The sequence below is a fragment of the Fukomys damarensis genome, unplaced genomic scaffold (assembly GCF_012274545.1).
Source record: "Fukomys damarensis isolate Sample0158 unplaced genomic scaffold, DMR_v1.0_HiC HiC_scaffold_20, whole genome shotgun sequence".
Classification (NCBI taxonomy): Eukaryota; Metazoa; Chordata; class Mammalia; order Rodentia; family Bathyergidae; genus Fukomys; species Fukomys damarensis.
The window spans coordinates 5,435,504-5,445,294 of NW_022900932.1; the positions used below are offsets into that span (position 1 = coordinate 5,435,504).

General features: G+C 39.9%; 1 protein-coding gene across 3 annotated transcripts in view; it reads right to left on the minus strand.

The window, feature by feature from the left end:
* The window catches only part of Btbd9 (BTB domain containing 9), a 389,852-nt gene that overhangs the window by 60,643 nt on the left and 319,418 nt on the right, over positions 1-9,791 (minus strand). For all 3 annotated transcript variants that reach the window (XM_010638852.3, XM_010638853.3, XM_010638854.3), the window contains one exon: positions 6,146-6,253. In XM_010638852.3, coding sequence (XP_010637154.1) covers positions 6,146-6,253 — 108 coding nt within the window. The remainder of the gene's footprint in view (positions 1-6,145; positions 6,254-9,791) is intronic.

Consider the following 9,791-nt stretch of genomic DNA (forward strand, 5'->3'; position numbering starts at 1 on the left):
ATATATATGCAACTATATTTGCCAAAATGTTTGCCAAGGGCACAGTCTGGGAGAAAGGGAGACTGAGGTCACTCAAACTGTGGCAGATATAATTAACATTCAATAGGCAAAGTGAAGAAATGGTTAAAAATATAAACACAAATAAGGGCAATATGTGAAAAACTACACATACTGAAGTTAAAGCACATCTTGGAGCAGGCCATAGGAAATAGGACAGCTCTATAACACGGCAGAGCAGCAGCCAGCCGCAAGAAAAGCAAGGAAAATGGTTCCGGGTCACTGAGGATTATCAACAGCTGACTATAATCAGACCATGCAGCAGTGCTTCTGGGAACTCGGGTGCAAGATGGCCAACAACGGGCACATTTACCTCTCTCCTTTCCTGGAAACCACTGATATGCCATCAAAGAAATGCAGGAGGAATACATTCTCCAAGGCAATATAAACTACAAGGGGGAACATGGATAAATCAAAGATTTTGGTGAATTTCTAAATATGGCATCCAGCTAAAAGTATCACTCATTTGTGAGCTTAAGACTGGGTATATTTCCACACTGAAGCTAAATAAGCAGGATGGACCTAGCCATATTAACCAGAAAGGATAAAGAGAAGATCCTAAGGGAACTACAATCAGACTGATACCAAATTTCTCCTCAGCAATGTTAGGTGTTGGCTGGCAGTAAATCCAAGATTCAAACTACTGAATAAATTGAATTCTATGTACAAACTATGAATCAGATATGCAAGAATTCTAAAATTCTTCCCATATGTGTTTTCTCACAAAGAAAATTATCTACAGATTTACTCTGTGCAATGGCCAAAAGCGATCTCCTTAACTCAATATCCAGACTCAAAGACCCACACAAGTCACACCTGGCTTCAGATCCACCCAGAAAAGGGAAGGGAAAACAGGGAGCACAGAGCAGCAGCAAGCACTTCTTCCCAGCAGGAGTCCTTGCAGTATTCTATGCAACTATCCCATGATCTATTCTTTTTGGCCTGCAGGTGACATTCAAGTGAGAGTACCACACGTGAGACACAGCAATGGGCAAGTACAGAGAGACACACTCTGGCTTAGAAGCCTCACAGTTCAACTGGAAACTAGTATCACTCTAACAGCTCCATATGTATGGATCTCAGCATCACAAGGCACACGCCCAGTTATGAACTCATTGTTCATTGCGTTCAGTGATGCCCAAAGCTATGGCTTCCTCCCAGATGCTTAGAATCCTCCTAGGCAAGATTCACTGTGCACACCTGGGGTAATTTTTAGCATAAGCAATGCTGCTTAATAACTGCTGGTATTTCCTTTTTTTTTTTAGTACCAGCGATTGAACTCAGGACCTTGTGCTTGCGAGGCAGGCAGAGGAACCACTGAGTTAACCCCTCATCCCAATCCCCGGGCCCAGGGCATCTACTTCTATCAGGTATGTCAGGGAACAGACCTGGAAAGGTAACTAGGTCCCACATCTCATGTAAAGGGAAAGAGATACTGTCAGTCCTTTACTATGTTCAAAAAAAAAAAAGAAGGGGCTAGGGATTTAGCTCAGTGATTCCACTGCCTGCCTTGAAAGTGCAAGGACCCGAGTTCAATCCCCGGTACCAAAAAAAAGAAGAAGAAGAAAGAGAAATCCAAGAAACACTGCTATCAACCTAGACAGGGGAAAAAAATAAATTCTGGGATCACAGCTGTGGAGTGGGTGTGGGAAGCAATCTTCTCAAAATTAACCAATAATAACCAGTATGCATTAGAAGCTTCTGTAACAGGAAAAAGAGGCAGTTAAGAACTTCAGGAAAACAAAAAGCTGGCTAACACAAAGCCATTTACATGTGGAGTAATTCTGAGCATTCACAAGAAAATCTAATCTATTTGATCTAAACACAGTACAATTCCTTCCAGGGGGCACATGCTTAGGGATACAGAATTTTTCCCCTACCAAAGATCTAACTAATTACTAAATATGTTGTGCACAATGTTTATACGATCAGAATGTTGAAATAAATTTTTTGCAGTTTTCCCTCTTGACCACAGTTAACACATGGAAGATGTAACTTTAACTTACAGAACAAAAAACAAGCATCATAAAAGTAATGTCAATGTGGTTGGACAACAAAGAGAAGACTGTAAGTAAAATGAGAAAAGAAGGGTGATCATTTCTTTATCATCAGTAGGAAGTCAAGAAATTCTATCCATGACTAACAAATAAAACAAAGAGGTTTAAGTATATTGTTTAATTTTAAAAGATACATAATAGCAGAACTAAAATGAAAAACAACAAAAATGAGTGGTTCAAGTGAGCTAAATTTCTCATTTTTAAGAGTATAGCTGATAATAGAGGAATACAGTATTATTTATAGTTGAGAAGTTAAAAAAACTTTTAAAAAGCAAAAAGTTACCTAAAAGTAGAACAGAAGAAGGTAAAATTTTATCTTTTGCTTATTTTATTTTTTGAGACCAGGTCTCTATGTATTCCAGGCTGGCCTTGAACTCACTGTGTACCTCAAGCTGGCCTCCAGCTCATAGTGATGCTCCTGCCTCAGCCTCCAGAGTGCTGGGATTACCAGTGTACAACACCATGTCCGGTGTGCTTATGTATTAATTTTTCTATTTATAATTTTAAAAATTATTTTAATAAACAGATTTAGGGCTCAACAATTTAGAGGAGAGAAAAGGAATCAGTGACTGCAAAGTGAGGTCTTTTGACACAGGCTCCAAGTACAGCCGAAGGGCTCAGGAGAGCTAGAAAGGAAAGAAACCACCAGGCCCCCAACCTATCCCACCCCACCCCAAGGCTGAGAGGCTAAGAGAGACCCCAGGGCAGCTCACTTCCTGAGGATGTTTCAGGGAACAGAAGAAATCTGATCCACTTCCTGACAAGGTAGGACACTAGCATAAGGCAGAGGTGGAGCTCTAAAGGTCTGTGTGATCTGTAGCATGATTCTCACTTCAATCAAGAATGGACTACAATTCTTAAAGCTAACAGAATCCTCTCTTGAGGTCTGCTCTGAAGTGTGTACTGGTTAAGAAGGAAGCTTTTCTTTTATCATTTGCATATCATCTCCTGCAGCCTAACTTGAAAATGGGAGGTACAGTAGTACATTCAGGTTATGCCCATAAATGTAAAATCATAACCCGTGGATGTGATACTTGCCTTTTTACAAATCTTGTTTTCTAAGTATTGTTCATCTATTTGTAATTAATATATTTATTACTGCCACAGCATCTGAGTTGTAAAACACAAAGCTAAAAACATAAATTATTTATATCTATCAATGAATGGAAACACCCTAAAAAAGATGTTGGTGACAATGCAAAGCCATTGAGAGATGATCTAATGAGTGAGTGGGTTTTTAAATTTTAGACAGAATTAACGAAACACACAATCATTCCGCTATATACCTGGTCAATAGTAAACCAGCTCTTGTTTAAAAAGCACCTTTCACAGCAGCTTCAACAGAGGAGATGAGGAAAACCCTTATTACATACAAATGACAGAAGGCCTGGGCAGGGCATGCCAAAGACAGCAAGCTTTGAGGAAGTACAGTGTCTGGTCTGGGCGCTGCACCCTCGATAAACAAAGATTCTGGAAATAAATATGGCTGCCTGCTTGCTTATGGGCCTTGAAGCCTTCTGACTGCATGAAGGGTTCCAGATACCTGGGGCTCAGTCAATACTTTAGTCCTCCATTTCGTCACCTGGCTTGGCTTGGATGCTCTTCAGCAACGCCGTGGTACCAGGAGGTAATGTGAGACAATGGAAAGAGCTCCACACTTAAGTCTTAGCTCTGCCCCTTGGAAAAGATACTTATTCTGAGTTTCATATTTGTTTTCATAAAATTACGACAATATGCCACAAGGGGCTTTGTATTCAGACAAAATGAGATTAAATAGATAAAAGTACTAGAATGCAAATTAAGAAATGATTCTTAGCTTTCGTAACACTCCTGGCTGTGGTGACCACGAGATTTATGCTTCACTGAGAAGTGGTTACTCAGCCAGGAACTGGCAACATCTCCCAGCCACCTGATCCCATAGTGTGGCAATGTGACCAGCTGTCCCCAGAGGCCTGTGAAAGGCAAAATGTGTATTATACCTAGGCCAGAACCAAGTGCTTTTCAGAACCAAGTGTATGTATGTTCTCTCTTCTTTCCTGACCTGCCAGTGAGAAGCAGATGATACTGATGAGGCCTTAAGTGACAGTGGAATGACAGGAAGGAAGTTGCACGGGTTCCTCATTCAACTGTGGGAAGAGAAAGGGAATGCTCACAATGACGCAGACAGACACTCTTGTGCTGAGCCACTGAAATACCGAAGACTGCTACAATAGCAAGTTTTGCCGAATCAATGCAAACAGGCTGTTTGAAAATTGCTGTAGTGCTGGTGATGATGTCAAACACTTGTCCAACAAGGCATCAATGCTATTAAGAATGCTTGGCAAAATAAGCTCATGAAAAGATGTTCAGCATCACAGACATAAGGGAAACGCCAGTGAAATCGACAGGGATATGCCACTGCACTCCCACTAGGACGGCTGTGATGAAAACGATGGGCAGATAATGTGAGAAAATAGACCCCTCACAAGTCGCAGGTAGGAATGCAAAGTGGTACAGCTGCTATGGGAAAGTCCAGCAATGCTTCAAAAAGTTAAACACAAGTTACCACATGACGCAGAAATTCTAGGACAAGGCATACACACATCCAAGAGAACTGAAAGTGTATGTTCAGATAAAAAATACATAAATGTTCATAGCAATATTATTTGCAGTAGCCAAAAAGTGGAAACCATTCAAATGTGCTTCAACTGATGAATGGATTAAAAAGTAGTCATTTGGTGGAATATTACTCAGTGACAAAAAGGAACAAAATTCTGATGATAGGCCTGGAAAGCATTATTCCAAGTGGAAGAAGCTAGGACTAAAAGGTCACACACTATATGATTTCATTTCTATGAATGTCCATAACAAGCAAATCCATACAACAAAGTAGGTAAGTGGATGTGAGAGCTAAGGAATTGGGAGGAGCTGCTGATATAAAGATATCTTTCTGGGTAATGAAAGTATTCTGGAACATTATGAGTGTGCTAAAAGGGTGGATTTATGGTATGTGAATCTGTCATGCTCCCCAGCCAAAGGCCGTTGTGTTGAATGAAGGCCTGGTCGCCAGAATACAGTGCTAACTGGGTAACATTTTGCCTTGTAGGAAGTAAGGCTGCCTAGAGGAGTAAGTTAGGGCACCGTGGATGTCCTTGAAGGGTATACTAGGACTCCAGATCCTTCCTCTGTTTCTCTCTGCTGGCCTCCTCTCTCCCGCTACAATGGACCATGCCACAACAGGCCCAAGAAAACAGGGTCGAGAGACCATGGATAGCAGCATCCAAAATTGTGAGCCCAAACAAATCCCTCTTCTTTATAAGTTGATTTCCTCGGATGTTTGTCATAACAATGGAAATCTAACATAGAATCATAATTTCCAAAAGAAAAGGAAATCATAGCTATTAGCTCTGTCTTGACCCTCTGAGAATCTGTCTCTATACAAAAACGCACTGAGTTCTTTTCACGTACCATAATTCTAGGCTGGTCGGAACCCACAGAACCCTTCTCTCCCAGCTCTTCCTACAACCAGATAGGCTCAAACAGATCTCTAGTGCCAAATGCATTAAATGCCTCTGTGTGCCTAAAAAGAACCCAAGCACAAGGTTTTCCTTCATTTAGGTAAGAGCATCGCTAAAACTGGGATGAGATAAAGTTTTAGCTAACCCTAAGAATGATACGGGGGGCAGATATAAGACAGAGCCTCAGAATATCACTAAAAGAAAAAAAGAAGGAAAAAAACTCAAGGGCAGTGTATGATGTGAGAAGGGTTTGAGAAAGAACTGCATAAAGATCTTTACACTGTTCAGGTACAGCTGTCATTTCAATGGTGTGAATCAAGTTCAAATCATAAGATAAAAATTATTTGGTCTCAAGAAGTAAATTGTCATGTAAGTACTTACTACTCAAAACTCAAGGAGCACTGGAATATGTTTTCAACCTTCAGGTAAGAATTTAATTTGGTGGCTCCATAAACTTTCACTGTTCAGAACCTGGGAACCCACCAGGAAGACTGCCTTTGCATTAGAATAAAGCCCTGAGAGGGCTTGACTTACTTGCAGGAGATTTTTGTTCTGTCAGCCACCATGGTCCACTGCTGCTGGTTGGTAGAAACTTCAACATAGTAGCTATAGCTTCGATCATCACAGTCCCAAAGTAATAACCTGAACACAGAGAAAAACATCATTTCTGTAAATGTTCCAGCTGGCACGGGGCTACAGACACAAAGTTAGGGGGTGTCTATGTCTACCTCCCACCTCCCACCTGCCTCTTGCCCTACACACTTCCAGTTCTGGGGAAAGAAAGCAAATCCCAACAAAAGTTTAAAGAAAACAGTTGAAGTCAATCTGCAGCTCATCTCTTTAGATTATTTCACCAGTCACCCAACTTCAGCAGCCTCTGTCCTCCTAGTAGCCAAGTACTGGAGATTGGATCAGGAGGGAACAAAGGTCCCCATGTTCTTTCCCAATTTCCACACCTCTCACCTCCAGTTGGTAGGGCTGGCAAAAGGAGAGATGTCTCAGAGACTACTGCTCATGGAGGAGTCTGTGCTTTCTAACTGGTACTAATGAGCAGGACCTTCATTTATCATGTTTTAGGTTCCCTCTTTCTAGAATTTTTGCATAACTTTGGTAAAAACTATTTGATTTGGAGATACAGTCATCTCCCACTATCCATAGGAGATTGGTTCAGGACCCCTCAAAATGTGCAGATGCTCAGGTCCCTTACAGAGAACGTATATAACCTGTGTATATCCTCCTGTACACTTCAGATCACCTGTGGGCTACATATAATATGGAACACAAAGTAAATGCCATGTAAGTAGTTATTATAGTTTAAGGAGAGAGCAACAAGAAAAAGTCTGTACATGTTTAGCACTCTCAAAAACACTTTCTAAAACTTTTGATTAGATGAGATCCACATGCAGAACATACACAGAGAGGGTCAACCATATAGGCCAACATATTTAGTAAAACTTTGTTATTCAGTGTTTAGGAATTCATATCTTGATCCTATTCTTATTCTCCTTTTCTGCCCAGTAAGAACTCAATCACTGATTATTTGATTCCATTTACGTGAAGCCCAAAGCCAAAATTTATCTATTGGTTTCAGAATAGTAGTTACCTCTGGGGAAGGTACTGATAGGGAAGTGGTGTAATGGAACATTCTTGAATGCCGAAACTGTGCTAATTGTCATACTTGAGTGGTAGTTACATGGACATATACACATACAAATAACCACCAAGTTATACATAAAAGATCTGTACAGTCCCTGTGACTTGTGCACCTGTTTAAAAAATAATTTAAAAAACAACCTGAGCATTGCAATACAGGATCTATATTTTGCTTCATACAGTGCCACAAAGGAGGTATCACTTTTCCCCATGATTTCAGCCGTAAAAGTTTTCTGTACAAGATGTGTGCAGTATCTTATTGTCTCATAGCTGGTCACATGCATTTGCTTTCTCTGTCAGCTAGAATTCTGAGCCTTCTAAGTCAGTGTCCATACTCAGAATTTAGCACACTTACACTCAATGAATGTCTGCTGGGCAAAGAGTGTGGGCAACAAGCATAATGAGTATGATATCCTACACGTTTCTAATGCTGTGTGTCAGGGTTTGAGTCCTTTTAAATATCCTATTAGCAAGTACTATTTATCCTCATCAAATTATAGATGGTGGCTGAGATTAACTGAGTGAGTAATACAAGATTCCAGCTCATCATCCTGACCCAAAACCCAGTTCTGTAACCCCAATGCCAAATGTTCCCTTTACTCCCAGTTTATGTACATGGGTCATAATTTTCAACCTGTAACCTACCACTGTATAAAAGTAGTTTGTATCATTTCCCCCTAATCCTGCAATTATAATCACTGCAAACCCTTTGCACAAGTCAGCTTAGTGTCACTGAGCTACTACTGCCCCTACGTTCCTCTTTCCCCTTAGTTCTGCTTTCAATTGCAGTTCTGCTGGCTATGTAGTAATAAACGATTACTACCAAAATTAGGAAAATATTTCTTATTCTCTTCATTTAATAGCTCTGGTAACAGGTTTGCTGGGGGACGCTGTTGAGGCTGTTTTCTCCATTCAGATTCTGGATTATTTATAAAGAGTCACAGTTGTCAAACCTCTGTCTTTCCAGATAATCAATCATGAATCTTTCTGGAAGGTATCAAAATGAAAACAATCAGTGCCTTTTGAGATAAATCCTAACCAGATCTTAAAATATTTCACAGGAAATGACTGCCTCAAGGACATGGGATACAGAGCAGATTAAAAAGGACGACCAATTATGAATATCACAAATGACATAGCACAGATTAAGACAGCATATTCCAAGAATTTGTAAAGTTGTGCTTCACATGCTGTACAAGTAACTTATTCTATAAAGTTCTCCAGTTTAAGGAATTCGTTAGTTAAAATAAAGGTCATTTGTAATTCCAGTATTGTTATAAATACATGCACACAGTGCATAGGCATTGTAACTTGCTTATTTTGTTTAATGATCTATTATTGTATTATCAAATGTTTTTCTACATTGTATCTGATAACTTTTTTTTTTTTTTTTTTTTTTTTTTTTTTGTACTGGGGATCAAGCTCAGGACCTTGCGCTTGCAAAGCAGGTGCAGCACCATTGAGCTAAATCCCTGGCCATAGTATTTCACAGTATGGATATTCTCTAGTTTAATTGGTCTCATCATTAGACACACATGTGTCCAACTGATAATATTCAGTGTCCAATTGGTAATATTTAGTGACATTTTTGATGAACATTTTTAACTAAAGCTATGATCATTATCTTTGAAAGTCTAAGTAAAACTCATAAAGCAGGGCATACAAACATTTGGGGGTTTTGGAAAAACAGCTGTACATCTCTGTTCTCCCCATCCTTTCAAAAAACTTGAACCAAGTTATATCACACTACCAGCAGTAACAAATAAATGCCTGTTGCTGTGTACTGTCACCGATGTTACCCATTATCTTCAAATATAGTTGGCCTGGGGAGGTGGCATAAGTCTTTAACTCCAGTTGCTCAGGAGGCTGAGGCAGGAGAACCACAAGTTCAACTCTAGACTAGATAACATAGTGAGCCCTTATCTCAAAATAAAACCTTAAAAAAGGGCTGGGGATATAGGTGGTAGAGTGCTTGCCTAGCAAGTGTATAGTCCTGGTTTTGATCCCCAGGGCTGAAAAGATAAGAGAAAGGAAAAGGAAGGGAGGGGACAGAATGGGAGAGGAAGGAGAAAATAAGTTACAAATATTGTTAATTTAACAGATGATACATATTTCATTAATTTGCAGGTTTCAACTTGCCACTGAACTTGAACATTTTACCTATTTTCTACTTATATGTATCCTTTTGTTAATGACTTATAAAATGTCCTCTGTATCTAAAGGATATTAATTCACTGCCTATCAGAGTCTGCATGCTGAAGATATTAATTTTTATTAGCTGAGTCTATCGATCTTTACCTCAATAATTTCTCCTGGCCTAAATTCTTTTCTTCTGAACAGCAGCCAAGTGCACATACTGGATGAGACATCATCTCTCTGTTCCTCTGTTAGGAGCCCCCGGGGGCTTGGAACATGGGATCACCTGACACCTGAGTGGGAAAGGGACACTGATGGGCCTCAGGGCATCAAAGCTAGGGCTCAGACTTACACTGTGGAGTTTTTTTGGTTTTTTTTTTTTTTTTTTTTT